General features: G+C 38.9%; 1 protein-coding gene across 10 annotated transcripts in view; it reads right to left on the bottom strand.

The window, feature by feature from the left end:
- Positions 1 to 14609, bottom strand: part of SPATS2L (spermatogenesis associated serine rich 2 like) — a 172100-nt gene that overhangs the window by 75875 nt on the left and 81616 nt on the right. For 8 of the 10 annotated variants that reach the window (XM_025405002.1, XM_025405001.1, XM_025405004.1 and 5 more), the window contains one exon: positions 14099 to 14159. The exons of 1 other annotated variant lie outside the window; for it this stretch is intronic. In XM_025405002.1, coding sequence (XP_025260787.1) covers positions 14099 to 14137 — 39 coding nt within the window. In that variant the 5' untranslated portion in view covers positions 14138 to 14159. Of the gene's footprint in view, positions 1 to 14098; positions 14162 to 14609 lie in introns of those variants that run through there. One more of the 10 variants, XM_025405006.1, reaches the window with a different exon arrangement.

Here is a 14609-nt window from a genome sequence, read left to right as displayed (position 1 = left end):
TAAGTATAACCCCTTTTCTGCAGTCCAGCCCTTTGCTTTTTAAAAAGAACTAAAGTGTTCTCCACAATTCCATCTTTATAGAGTAAACATGCTCTTTTGCAATTTTTCATAAGCTGTGCTTCCCAAGTTTTTACTATCTGATCAAGCTCTTCTGAGCATATCCTGTTAAAATATGGTGCTATAAGAGAAGTACATTGCTCCAGAAGTGGTTGGATTAGAGCAGAGGACTGTGAGACCTGCACCTGCCTTGGCTGGACGCCGTTTATCCATTAAAGGAGTCTAAGGTGACATCTGCAATTTTAGGAGCCACATTAATTAATCACTAGGTCAAATGCAGGTTACTTGCTACTAACTCTCCTTCCATTGAGTTTGAGACAAGTGTCCCCTGGCCTTGTGCAATGACTAGAACACAAAGGTAGGATTTTATATTCATCTTTCTTATATTTCAGTATGTAAATTCTGACTCATCACTCCAGCCAGCTGTTATGTTTTGGAACCTTGAATTTTGTCCCATCATAAACAGGAATGTTTCAGCCATTCCTTCCAATTTTGTATCATTTTAAAAATTAGTCAACATCCTCTATATCTTAGATTTGTTTATCTGAATTTTGTATAGGCCATGGCCAAGTATAGAGGCCAGAGTATTATCATAAAAACTTCCCTCAAAGTTGAAATTAATCTTTTAATACTTGTTCATTCATTTCTTCAGTCAGTCACAATGCACAGACTCAGAAGCTGGACTGCAGCAGTGACAGATGTATTGGGGTTTATAGTCTAGGAAGGCAAATGTTTGATGAGTGCTATAGAAGAAGCAGTAAGGATGCTCTGGCATCTATAACAGGGGACCTGTCTTAGTCTAGAGAGTAAGGGAAGCCCCCCAAGGACTGAAGTTAGCTTAAACCAAGAACGATGGGTTAGTAGCACTATAGTTAGGTGAGGGGAATGGGAGGGAAGGTGGAGCATTCCCGGAAGAGGGCACAACGTCTATGAACAGATAGGATTGAGTGACTGGAAGAGCATGCTCAAAGGAATGAAGGTCAAAGATTGCTGGAGCATTAAGTATGAAAAGGAGGGGATTGTGGGTGACGCTGGAGAAGAAAAGCACAAGGCAAAAGTGGGCAAGGCCCTGGAAGCCTTATAATTTTGAGGCTTATTCTAAGGGCAAGCCATTGAAGGGCTTTACTCAGGAGAGGAACATGACACTTGCATATTAAAGGTCATTCCAGTTTCTTTGTGAATGTGTTGGAGGAGATCAAATGGATGCCTGTTAGGATTCCAACAGCGTCCAGGAGAGGAGAGAAATGGACCAAGATGGGGCAGTGTAGAAAAAGACTCAACAAATTTCTTGGGAGGAAGTGATTGATTTGCGATTAACTAGATGCAGGGAATGGGGAAGATGAAGGAACATGGGTGACTCCTTGGTTTCTGGCTCGACTGTCTATGTGGCTGGTGGGATCATTTCCTGAGAAGGGACCAGTGGTGGTAGCTTTACTCTTTCAGGAGCCTGTGAGACATCCATGTCCAGATATCTAACAGGCAGCTGAATCTGTAAATCTGGAGCTCCAGAAAAGAACTGAGCCAGGGATAGAGATTTTGGCACCATCAGCATCAAAGTGAGTCTCAACCCTGGCTGCAAACTGAAATTATTTGGTGATTTTTCAAAATATAGCTAAACCTGAGCCCCACTCCAGATTATCAAATCCGGGACTTGGCATTCCTTTTTAAAAAAAGTTTTCCCAGGGACTCTAATATCCATCCAGAATTGAGAACCGTGAGTGAGAAATCACAAAAGTCATAGATAGGTAAGGGACACTGGATGAGACAAAGGAGAGAAGGTGGCACAGGACAGATCTCTTTTTAGGTATAACTGCTCACCTGTCAACTCATTTACCTGAGTGTACTAACTACACACCCACACCTCTCCATTATTTATATAACATTATAATTTCAAAAATAGCAGTTCTAGTTTAGAACAGTTTTACTTTCTGTAAAGCAAAACTCTTCGAGCGCGCACTCTCTCTGTAAGAGGGTATCCCAGGTATCCACTGTTGCATAACAAGTGTCCAAAATTTTGTGGCTCAGAACAACAACCTATTTTTCACTATTTCTGTGGCTTAGGAATTAGGGAGGAATTTGGCGGAGTAGTCTGCCCCGAGGTCTCTCATGGAGACGGATGGTGGGGGAGAGGGATGCTGGTACAGATGGGGTGTGTCTGAGCCTCTCTGTCTTTGTGCAGTCTCAAGGTTTCTCCAAGTGGTCTGTGTTGATGGGCTAGTCTGGGCTTGCTTGAAGCACGGTGGAACAGTCAGACTGTTCACATGGCAGACCAGAGAGCCACTGCAATATCCCACCTGGTGAAGAAGCAGCAGAATCACCTGGCTTTGGAAAAGTCTTTTCCTTCCTACTTTACTGGTCAACCAGCTACAAAAGTCTGCCCAGTTTTAAGGGGAAAGGCAGGCTCCATCTTTTAATGCAGGAAGATACTATTGTTGTCTCTTTGAAAAACATGGTTGGCTTCAAATAGTTAAAGATAATGAAATCAACAACCCAGATTTCTTTCTACCAATTCTTCATCTGTACTTTGTCCAGTCACTGAACATTTGGAATAAAAGCAAATTTATTTAAGTTATAATAGTACTAAATGAAAACCGATAGTTTATGTTAGATACAACTTCTTTAATTCCTAGAAATGAGCTGATGACTTATAGAGTAAGAGATATTCAAATGGACTTTTCTCCTATCTAAAGAAATAGTAAAATTGGAGACTGATTTGAGTCATAATAAAAGTTCAGTCTCCCACACACAAAAAAGTAAAATTAAAATGAACTAAAGTTCTTAAATCTTTAAATTTAGTCCATGATCAACTTTTTATATCAGAATTTTGATTTTTAATCTGATACTGGGAAGTTTAAATATATACATATAACTATAAAATCATTGTTAGCAACAGTCTCTTTGATCTACATTTAAACAAGCAATGAGCTTAATATATATCTCATTTTACCCATTTATCTAGCATATATTCAGTATATACCTACATGTTTTCTATAATTGTTCTTGATTCTTCTCATATTTTCCCGGAACTACCAGTTAGACTTGCACATAATTTTAGGGTACACTGAGTCCTTGAGTCCACTGGAAGTCTGTTTTCAGCCAGCTGGTTATACCTACATTGTATTAGGACTTAGGTAAATATTCTGTCTGGCCACTATCGCTCATGAATTCTATATTTGAATTTATTACTGAGGACAAAAAAATGTTATCTTCATTCAAGGCATTTTGTTTCTGGTATTTTAATCAGAGTAGAAACTAAGACACTTTAATCTTCTGCTTCTAACTTAGAATATTCAGTAAAATCTTTCTTCTCATTTTCTTTGCAATTTAAAGTCTCCACTTGGGGGCGGGGGTGGGGGGGAAATGGTAATTATTGACATTCACTCTCCCTGAGGGATTTTTTTTTTTTCCTGCTGATTCACAGAACTTTTCAGATAAAGAGTACCATAAAGGCATAAGTCACTATTACCCTTTAATCAATACCAGAATAAAGGAGTTAATTACCTTTTAGTCAACACCAGAATAAGGGAGTTGGGTTAATCTCTAAATTATATTAACCTTGGATATTTCTTCGCTGTGGTGTGGAGGAAGCTGATGATTTAAACACCATGGAAACTAGAAGCACACACTCTCTCTCTTTGAGGGGAGTTTATTTGTTCACCTACATTTTTTATTTTAACAGGTTTGATCAATTAAAAAAGAGCATGATGATTTGAACACCAGTCAAAATTATCATCTGATTGGCCAGATCTTGTTTTCCCAATGATTTTATGAGTTTATTTCTTTGCTTTTCCTCTAAAGGCAGTAAAAAAGAATTAAAACCAGTCAGCATTTGCCAAATTCCTAAAATTACAATTTGAGCCACTAAGAAATTTAAAAACCACAGTTGTCCATTGGAAGATGAGTGGATAAAGAAAATGTAGTATATATACACAGTGGAATATTATCTAGCCTTACAAAAGGAAACCTTGCAATGTGCGACAACACTGATGAATCTTGAAGATGCTATGCTAAGTGGAATCAGCCTGGCACAGGACAAATACTGCATGACTCCTTCATATGAAGCACGTAAAATAGTCAAACTCATAGAAGCAGGGACTAGGATGGTGGTTTCCAGGGCCTGGAAGGAGGAGGAAATGGAGAATTGCTGTTCAATGGGTATAAGATTTCAGTTATGCAAGATGAGTAAGCTCTAGAGGCACTGTGCCTATGGCTAACAATACTGTACTGGCATTTAAAAACACAATAAGAGGGTAAATTTCATGTTAAATGTGCTTAGCATAGTATTTTTAAAAAGAAAGAAAAACATTAAGTTATATAATTGATCCTAAATCGTCATTTCAATATATTTTTGATAATTACCTTCAAGGATTGAGAAGCAGAGTTCCAAAGCATCCCTAAGACAAGAGAGCATCAGAAATGTTATGCCAGTGAACCATACATGGACTTTTAAGATGGTTCAATCAGGTTCGTTTATTTTATAAGAAACTGACGTACTGAGAGGTTATGTGCTAAGTTCAACCTGAGGCAACCAGTTTGTATCAGGACTCAGGCTGGTGCCCATGCTCTCTGATCCGCAGCACAGTCTCCCTTTTGGTCTTTCACAGTGCCAGTGCGTAGGAGGTGGGAAAGACCACAGGTTCATCCAATGATAGAGTTGCCAAGGATTTTGGAGTTCATCTAGGTGAACTCCCATCGTTTAGCAGATTAAAACATGGAAGCCAAGAGAATAAATACAATGTATACACATTGTACACAAAGGACACAGGTTTTCAGTATAATGATGTTCCTTTGTTACTTTACATGTGGTTTGAAACAAAGTATACTTTTAATGGACAATAAGATTACTGAATCACTGTTTGCCCTAGAAGTCGAGAAGACTCCCCATACTAGTGGCAGTATGACTTGGTTTGCTAAAGGATGGGAAATTCTAGAGTTTGCATTTTAATTTACTAATTACTTTAGAATGATGGTTCTCAAACTTTTAATTTATTCTTTTCAATAAACATAAAAATATCAAGCTTTTCTCATGTAACTGAATTCCAAAATAGGTATTCCAATTTCCTTTTTAAATATATATATGTATTTGATATACATATATATATATTTTGTTACACTCTGAGGTATTGTGGCAGCTACAGAAATCAATACAGTTGACTGATAGCCTCTGCCACTCCTCTGGGTCCCCTAGTGCATTTACACCCCAGCCACACTCCCCCCAGAAGGCTGCTAGTTAACAGCTGAGGAGGCTGGGGACTAGTGAAAGCTCATTTCTGAACATTCCTCCAGTGGGCAACATTGGCCTAAACACTCCTCATCAGCCTGCCGAAATTCAATACTGCATTGTAAGTTTGAGACGTTCTCTGCTCGATTTTCCTTTCTTCTCCCTCTTCTTTCAAGCTATCAGATTTGTATGGAAGTCTAAAGCCTCTCCCTGCCTGCTCTGGCTGCCTACCATCTTCCCCATCTCTTCTAATCCCATCTTATCTTGGCATCTGTCTCTTGGAGGACTCAAAAGAAAACAAGTATGTGGGTTTTTTTCTAATTATACCTATTTTTTCCCCCACTGACATTTTAATACTTGCCCTAGACCCAGGAAGCATGTCCCACTTCCTTCTTCCTCCCTGTAAGTTGAGAATTACCATTAGACAATAGTGGCTAAATTATTTAACACTGATTAATTAGCCAATATTTGGGGGGCACAAAGTCTATGATATTATTATTATAGGAGCTATTAAGTACACAAATAAATCAAAAGTCCATCAGGAGCTTATAATCAAGTTAAGGAGCAATGACTTACAGAGAAAATGTGGTTTTAACAATAATACAAGCAATAACAATTTTAAGGTCCGAGTCTATTTATCTATCTGTCTGTCTACCTGTCTGTCTAATCTATCTGAACAGATTCCCAGTGTGCAAGGTTAGGAGAGAAGGAACTATTGTTACAGCATTCCAACATTGTCATTTTCTTCTCTGTAAAAACTGAATAATTTAATACAAAGGATCATGGAGAGAAATAACTAGAATGTTGGTAAAGTACCTATAAATCCCAAGGGATTGTGAACAGAGTTACTGTTTCCTGCTGCCAAAGGGTTTCATTTTTGACATGCTCTTGTATTCTTTAGCATTAACCATCTATCTTATATATACCTCTCAGCCACAGTGCACAGGGGCTACCAGGAAAGACTGGAAGGAGTGGGGGTGGGGAGGCAGGAGAAGCAGGGAGAGAAACACTGTGAATTCCAATCATGTAGCCTGGAAAAAGCAATGCGATGCTAATCCTACAATAGTAAATTTCTTCTTATCCCCTGAAACTGATGCTGACATTTCCATTTATTCATTCAGTTCCTTTAGACTCCTTGTCTAATCTCTTCTAGTTGCCAAGCAACAGTAACAGCAGTTCTGTAAGTAAGCATTAGGCAACAACTATTGTCAATGTTTCTCCTTTCTGTGAACGGGAAATTTAATGACCCTTTCCTATGAGAAAATGATGACAAGAACCTGTTCCATGGTGAAATCTGAAAGCTGTGTGGCTTGTGTTCTTGTTTGAATCCAAGGGTTGGACTAAATTGACTTCAACACTCTTGCAAAATTTTCCCAAAAGCTTGCATGGTTTGCACTTTCAAAACAACTACTTAGCATTAAAACTTGTCTCAAATCCCATGAAGCGAGTTATCTATTAAATGGAGTTAATGTTTAAAAGATGCATAACGATGGGTTTCTTCTGTACCAAATGCTTGGATTTTTCTGACCACACTCCACCCCACATAAAGATTTGAACTATACTTCACTACTTTGTAAAATGCAAATCAAGAGAGTTACAAGAAAAAAATAATAAAATAGTATATATTTATTCAAAAATAATTAAAAATTATTTTTTTAATAATAATTAACACAGACACCAGGACACACAGACATGAACACTTTCTATTCCCATTACCTGAAGAGATATTGAATATGTCACCTCTCTGGACAACAGACTGTTCTCCTTTTTCCTATTCCTCCTTTTTTATTTTAATGATTCTATACAATTATTGTTTATAAACCAATTTAACTCTATAACTTTAACAGCTCTAAAAGCTATTGCCAGTGAGTGGTGCAGCTCAGCAATGGCATTATAGTCTGAGCTGTTCCCCATTTCTATATCATCATCATATTGTCTAGTCTTGCTTACTTTTTGTAGGCTTAGCAATAGCTATAAAAGTTTGAAAAAGTCAAGTCCACTTTTATGTTCTTTCTTTTTACTTTTTCTTTCTAATCTTGGTTCTATGGGAATTTATATTTTGAGTTTCAAACTGTTTTTTTTTTTTTAAGACCGAGTCTCACTCTGTCGCCCAGGCTGGAGTGAAGTGGCATGCTCTCGGCTCACTGCAACCTCTGTCCCCTGGGTTCAAGTGATTCTCCTGCCTCAGCCTCCTGAGGAGTTGGGATTACAGGTGCCCGCCACTACACCCAGCTAATTTTTGTATTTTTAGTAGAGACAGGGTTTCGCCATGTTGGCCAGGCTAGTCTCGATCTCCTGACCTCAGGTGATCCGCCTGCCTCGGCCTCCCAAAGTGCAGGTGTGAGCCACCGTGCCTGGCCTCAAACAAAAATGTGAATTAACTAGAGCTCCTTTTCCATTTTCTAATTGTGAAATAAACAGATAAGCTCCCCCAGATGCTTTCTAGTTTATATTGTTAAGAGCTCATAAAGCAGCTCTACATTTATTACTGTACTTGATGACTTTGTGAGGCAGATTTTATTATCATGTCCAATTTACAGATTAGGAAATTGAGGCCCAGAAAAGTTAAGTGGCTTATTTCAGGATGCTCAACTAATAATCTCTGACTTCTGTCTCCAAACTCCACACTCTTTCCACAGCCTTACCTTGTTGGATGTCACCTCCCAAGTATACTGCGTCTTCCAGTGTGGCTTAGGGACCACTCATTGGAATTAGTTATCCGTGCATAATTGGACACTTTGCAACTATTAACCCCATTCGCAAGGAACTTCTTTACTTTCCACCATCAAGTTTTACTGCTGAATTGTATTCTATTTAAACTGATTTATAAGAATGCATTAAAAATATCTGACTAAAATTTCTATTTTGTCTATACCAGTTCTAATAATCCTTTCTTATTCAGTTAAAATTACATTTAAACATTTGTAAATCTAATTTACCTTGGTACCCACATATTTTACACAGAAATAATCTAACGGTGACTATTAAGCCCTACACTGAAATCATCTATAAATTTCTAGTGTTCAATTTCTTTAAAAACACATTATTTGGAAAAGAAACTATTAAAAATGAATATGCCCTATATATAAGATCAGATTAGCCCAAAGATTTTGTTCTGATATCTCACCTTCTCAAAGTGACATTTGGGGAATTTTTTTCTCTCTTTACTTTTTTATTTCGTGCAGCGGGATATGACCGGTTACTCAGCAAAGGACCTCATTCGGTATTGTGAAGCCTACCTGAGACCACCTGTATGATTATGTAAACATACAACTTTTCTGAAGAACCACAGGTAGTCAACATAAGTAACCCAAGTTTCTGTTTTTAGAAGAAATTTAAAACATGCTTTATTTAATAGCAAAAAGAGTACTAAAATGAGATGACATTTCCATTAACCTACATTTCATTTTTCAAGAAGACTTGAGATTTTGCAAAACATCGTAAATGGGATATGAAGTCTCTAAAGAACTTAACAATTCAAGCAGGCATGTTCATTCATTCATTATTCATTCATTTATCTAACTCTATCTGGGGGGTCAACTATGTATCAAACCCAAGAATAAGTAATAGTAAGAACCATTCACCGCCTCCAAGAAGCACATAGTCTCACACGGTGAGACGGAGCCACAGCCGACAATTACACTCCCTGGAATAACAGCTGCAGCGGAGAATGCAGAGAACCCCACAGAAGTACAAGGTGAATGACAGAAGAAGGGTGAATCATTCAGGCAGGGCAGGAGAAAGGAGAGAGTTGAGTCCCTGAGAAGGACATCCCAGACAGAGGAAACAGCCTTTGCAAAGGAGGCAGACATATTTAAGGTCAGGGTGGCGACTGAGAGATGCATGGAGATGTGGCAGTGGATAAAGGTGTAAAAGGTGGATGGAGTCCACTCATGCAGGGGATGTATGTAATGCTCAAGAGACCAGACTCTGATTGCAACCATATTTTCAATTTAATTCCTTATTGCTATAATCCAACAAGATAGAGATATTTTTAAATGAAACAGTTAAAATGATTGTCAATTTTAACTTTCAGTTGTCTTGAATATTAAACCTGAAATTATTAGCTACCTGCTCCTTTGGACTAAAAGCTGCATGAAGGCAGGAATCATTTCCTCACCAAAGCACCTACTCGAATTCATCCAATAGAGGACCCACTAGAGACAACTGATGAACTCATTTGATTCCAACACTTCTTATGAAGTAATTAATTTCTCACAGTGCTTGACTAGATAATGCATCAACGGCACTACATAGATGTTTTATCTGATCTCTACAATCTTGTACTCTAAGACATAACAGTTGTTATTATTATTAATTTTCATAATTAAAATGTCATTGCTCTGTGTGACAGATTGAGAAACAAACTAATCATAAAAAGGCCATGAAAGCTAATAACTAAAGACAGTAAGTATACTAAAATAAATCAATGTAAAATTATAAACGATCAGAATTTTCAGTTGTTTATTATGGTTTATTTTACTGAGTTGAGAAATCGATTAACCTTTTGACATGGGAAGATGGAATTCATTAAATAAGTTACAGAAGCACTACTTCCATTTTCATCACCCTCTTTCAAAATAGTGCCAACACTTTGATAAGTTATGGAAATGCAGTGGGAAAACACTACTGTCAACTGTCACGTGGACATCTGACACTGCTCATGAGGAGTGGAATGACTGTGGCTCTTAAGCCTATGCATGGAGCATTCACACTGAACCTCCATGATCTGTGCGCTGACAGATCAGCCTATTTTCCCTCATTGGCATGATGCCACCTCTGTTTTGAATAAGACACTCTAACACTCTAATGTTGGCTGCTGAGCCTACCATATTGGTCTGTCCACCAGCCATGCTTTGCAGGGATCAATTGCTATGAGTCTGATTCTTTAAAGTGCTTTTCCTTTCCATGGTCCAACTCTAGGAGCTGTTCTATCTCAGCAGATATTAGGAAAGGGGCTGCCGATCCTTGGTCAGCACCATGGTGCCCAACCCAGCTTCTCAAATTGGGGAATACATATTCTCACTTGAATATATGACTGTGAGTTCAGACATTATATGAAGAAGCTACGATATAAAAGGGCCATCTTGCTGCTATTTTTTACTCAATGGCCAATAAGTTTGTAAAGATATAGGAAAAAACAAACTCAGCTTCTCCTCCTATACTCTCACAATGCAGAATACTTCTGGGGACCTCTGGTCACCCATATGTGTGGGGGACTTCTCTCCACCAAGCAATCCTTCAGCAGTGGATTCTTCAGCAGACATCAGCTGGGTGTTCTCCCACTTAGTTCTCCTAGTGTTAATTCTGACATTGTCTACCTGGAGATAGCATCAGATTCCACAGATTGAGAGCTCAGTTCCACAAGACCACCCCCCACTTCAGATTCCAGCACAAGTACAGTTGGCCCTCCATGTCCGCAGGCTCCATATCTGTGGATTCAACCAATCACAGAACAAAAATATTTTGGGGAAAAAAAACAGTAAAAAATATCAGGAGTGTACTGAGTACCTATGGCTTTTGGAATCATAAAATCAAAATATCTTAAGTCAAACCACCATAAATCAGGGACTGTCTATAATTTGCTAGAGTGACTCACAGAACTTAGGGAACACATTTACTGGTTTATTACAAAGGATATTATTAAGGTTACTGATGAACACGAGACAGAAGAGATACACAGGGCAAGGTATGTGGGAAGGGGTTCAAAGCTAACATGCCCTCTCTGGGTTCACCACGCCAAACCTCCAAGTATTTAGCTCAGCCCTTTTGGGTTTTTATGGAGGCTTCGTTACATAGGCATGACTGCTTACATCATTGGCCACCAGTGATCAACTTAACCTTCAGCTTCTCTCCCCTCCTGCCAGATTGGTGGAGGGAAAATTCCAACCCTCTAATCACCCGGTTGGTTCCCTGGGCAACCAGCCCCCATTGGATGATATCCAAGGGCCCTCAGCCAAAGATCAGCTCATTAGCATACAAAAAGACACTTATCATTTGAAGATACCAAGGATTTTAGGAATGGTATATATATTTCATAATAAGTATCACAAAGTTACAATGATTTTATACTGAAATAATGTGTGGAATATATTATTAAATACAATGGATAAAAATTTTGCATCAATTTTTAAGACAACACGTAATAATACTTCAAGGAAATTGTGTGTTGTCAGAAGTTAGTTTTGACTATGTGCCCAGAGACTTGGGGTAACACATTAGTCCTGTGTCTTGGGGGCATTTTGATGGAAAACCCTGAGAAGCAGTAATATGTGGAAAGGGTATAGGCTTTAGAACCAGACACAGCTGAGTTTGAATCCTTGTTCCTCCACATTTCTTGAGAGTTTGACTTTGACCAAGACAAGTCTGACCTCAAGCCTCAGTGTCCTCATCAAACAGAAAGGTTATTTAATATGAAGATTTATAAAATATGTAGCACAGTCAGTGATGGAGCCACGTGAGATTTTTAGAAGATGTAAGATCAAGTCATACTCCAGCTTAAAACCTTCCAGCAGTTTCTTTCTGCTCTCTGAATAATGCCCTACATGGAGGTATCAAGGTTCCAAACCTTTCAGGACATGGACCTCCTTTGGCAGTCTGGTGAAGACTATGGGGTCTTTCTCAAAACAACATTTTAAAATTCATGAAATAAACTGCATGTGATTACAAAGGAAACTACTTACATTGAAATATACTTAGAATATTCATAAAAACAAACATGCTACAGTAATATATGTACTTCTCTATTAACACATCAAATAACATCATATAGTAACAGGGTTCTGTAACTATAGTAAGTTTGAAGTAGTGATGAACAAACATTTCAGGATATCTGCAACAAATATAATTGAATATGAAAATGTCTGTGATTTTTAATTGTGAAAGTCACAGGCACTGCTGCTCTACTGTGGGTTTTTTGTTTGTTTGTTTGTTTTTTGAGATGAAATCTTGCTCTGTTACCCAGTCTGGAGTGCAGTGGCGCGATCTTGGCTCACCGCAACCTCCGCCTCCAGGGTATAAGTGATTCCCCTGCCTCAGCCTCCTGAGTAGCTGGGATTACATGTGCCTGGCACCACACCCAGATAATTTTGTATTTTTAGTAGAGACAGTGTTTCTCCAGGTTGGTCAGGCTGTCTTGAACTCCAACTTCAGGTGATCCACCCGCCTCAGCCTCCCAAAGTGCTGGGATTACAGGTGTGAGCCACCACACCCAGCCCTACTCTGTTTTTTTTTTTTTTCCCTTTGCCTACATTCATGACTGGAGGAACTAGTAAATTTCATTTAGATATTAGTGAAGATAAAAATGTATTTGTTCTCATCTACATTCATGGACCCATAGATTGTAACCACGATCCCTTGGAGATCCACGGACCTGGACAGAGAGCCGGCATTCTAAGCAGTATTCTTTGACTTCATCTCCCATCATCAATCACCTTTGTCCGCCACACTTGGACCACACTGACCACTTGGCTCGTCAAACACATTCAACTTAGTCCACCTTAGGCATCTGCTTTGCTTTTCTCTCTGTCTGGAATTCTCTGTCCTCACATCTTTGCATGGTTGTTTCTTTCCCCATCTTTATCTCAATCAAATGTCACCTCCTCCAAAGGGCTTCCCTGACCACCCCACATAGAGCAGCCACCTCCCCTTGCCTCCCCCTTCATCACACCACCCTGCTGTTTTCTCCACAGTCGTTATCACTGCCTGAAACAATTGTGTTCATTTAGATATTCTTGTGTTTATTCTCTGCTTCCCTGCCCTAAAATATGAGCTCCATGGGAGCAGGAACTTCATCCACATGTTCAGCGCCATACCCCTGGCATCTAGAGTGGTGTTTGGGTCTATTACCCCGTTGCTAAGTGAAAGAAGAATAGTAAGAGCTTCACAAATGTCACTGCTCTCATCCTTCACTCTGCATTTTTGGTATGGTGAGGATACAAAGAGACAAAAAACAAACCCCTGCCCTCACATGGTTTACAGTCCAGAGAAGGCTGTGGGGTGACGCTGTGGAAGGTGCACCAGCACTGTGGTGGCTTGGGCTCCTGTCTAGGCTCTCCCACATGCCTGTAAAACCACTGGCAAACCAGTGTTAGGGCCTCAGTTCCTATGGTGTCAGACAAATGGGTTGGACAAATTTATCTTCATGGTCTACAGTTTATGATCCTTAAGAGCTAACAGTGCAAGGCAGCATATGTGGCAAGTGAGGGATTCTGACCTTCAGTGGAGGACGCAGCATAGACTTGGAAAGAGCTCTGAAGTGGAATCAGTCTCCAACAAATCATGAGAAGTGGGGATTTTCAGAGTCATGAACTCTCAGCATTGAAAGAAACGTCAAAGGCTGCCCAGCATGACCACCAGGTGATACACTGGATGTCTCTCTGAGTCCCTTTCTGAAGAGATAATATAATACCCTTGCTCTTAGGTGTAACCCAGCGTGGGGGTGAAGAGTATGAACTGTGGAACGGCACACTGCCTGGGTTCAAATCCCAGTTCTGCTGTTTACCAGCTACGTGAACTTAGCCAAATTACTTAACTTCTCTGTTTCTCAACTTCCACCTCTGTAAAATGGAAATAACAACAGTATCTTCTTTATGGGGTTATGGTCAAGGGTAAATGAAAAAATGAGCGTCATATGCTTAACATGCTTTCAGTAGACATTACTTATGATTCTTTCTGCTCAACAGTTCACTGGTGTGGCAAACTTACTACATATCCCCCAAAACTATTTTCCTTTTCTCCATTGTAACTGAGTTTTTACCAGCTAGGGACTGTATTACCCAGTTTGGAGTTTCTGTGAGCCAATATATAACTTGATCTTACCTTTTCCTTGACATTCACATGAGTATTGAGTTCAGCCATCTTGCTTCTAGTGGAATAGGCTCTACAAAGAAGGAAAAAAGATTAAGTTTTAAAATTGATTTCTCAATGTGTTATTTTTTTACTCTCTTCCAACATAGTAAACAACTTCATTCGGTCATAATCATAAATATCATTTTATAATGTAAAAATACTTTCAGGCTAGGCATCTGACTTAGATATGTTCTAAAAGCATGTTACAATAACTCTAGAAGACAAAGTAAAATCTTTTATTCATACTGCATTGACATGAAAAATGACAAAGACAGATGGGAATTTATCTAAATTGTGTTTCTTCCTATTATGTAGAAGAAAGGTGGTCAAAAATAGAGAGAAGGGAAATTGTACCTATTTTAACTAAGTATTGTCATCACAGTCCTCACTGTCTCAAAGCTTTTATCGGCTCCTAGGTAATCTAACAAACATTTATTGAATATATCTCTCCTATATGTACATAACAATACCAAGCACTGCA

This window comes from Theropithecus gelada, chromosome 12, assembly GCF_003255815.1.
Source record: "Theropithecus gelada isolate Dixy chromosome 12, Tgel_1.0, whole genome shotgun sequence".
In the NCBI taxonomy this organism is placed as follows: Eukaryota; Metazoa; Chordata; class Mammalia; order Primates; family Cercopithecidae; genus Theropithecus; species Theropithecus gelada.
Note: the sequence above shows the minus strand (reverse complement) of the source record. Positions and strands in the feature narration are given on the sequence as shown.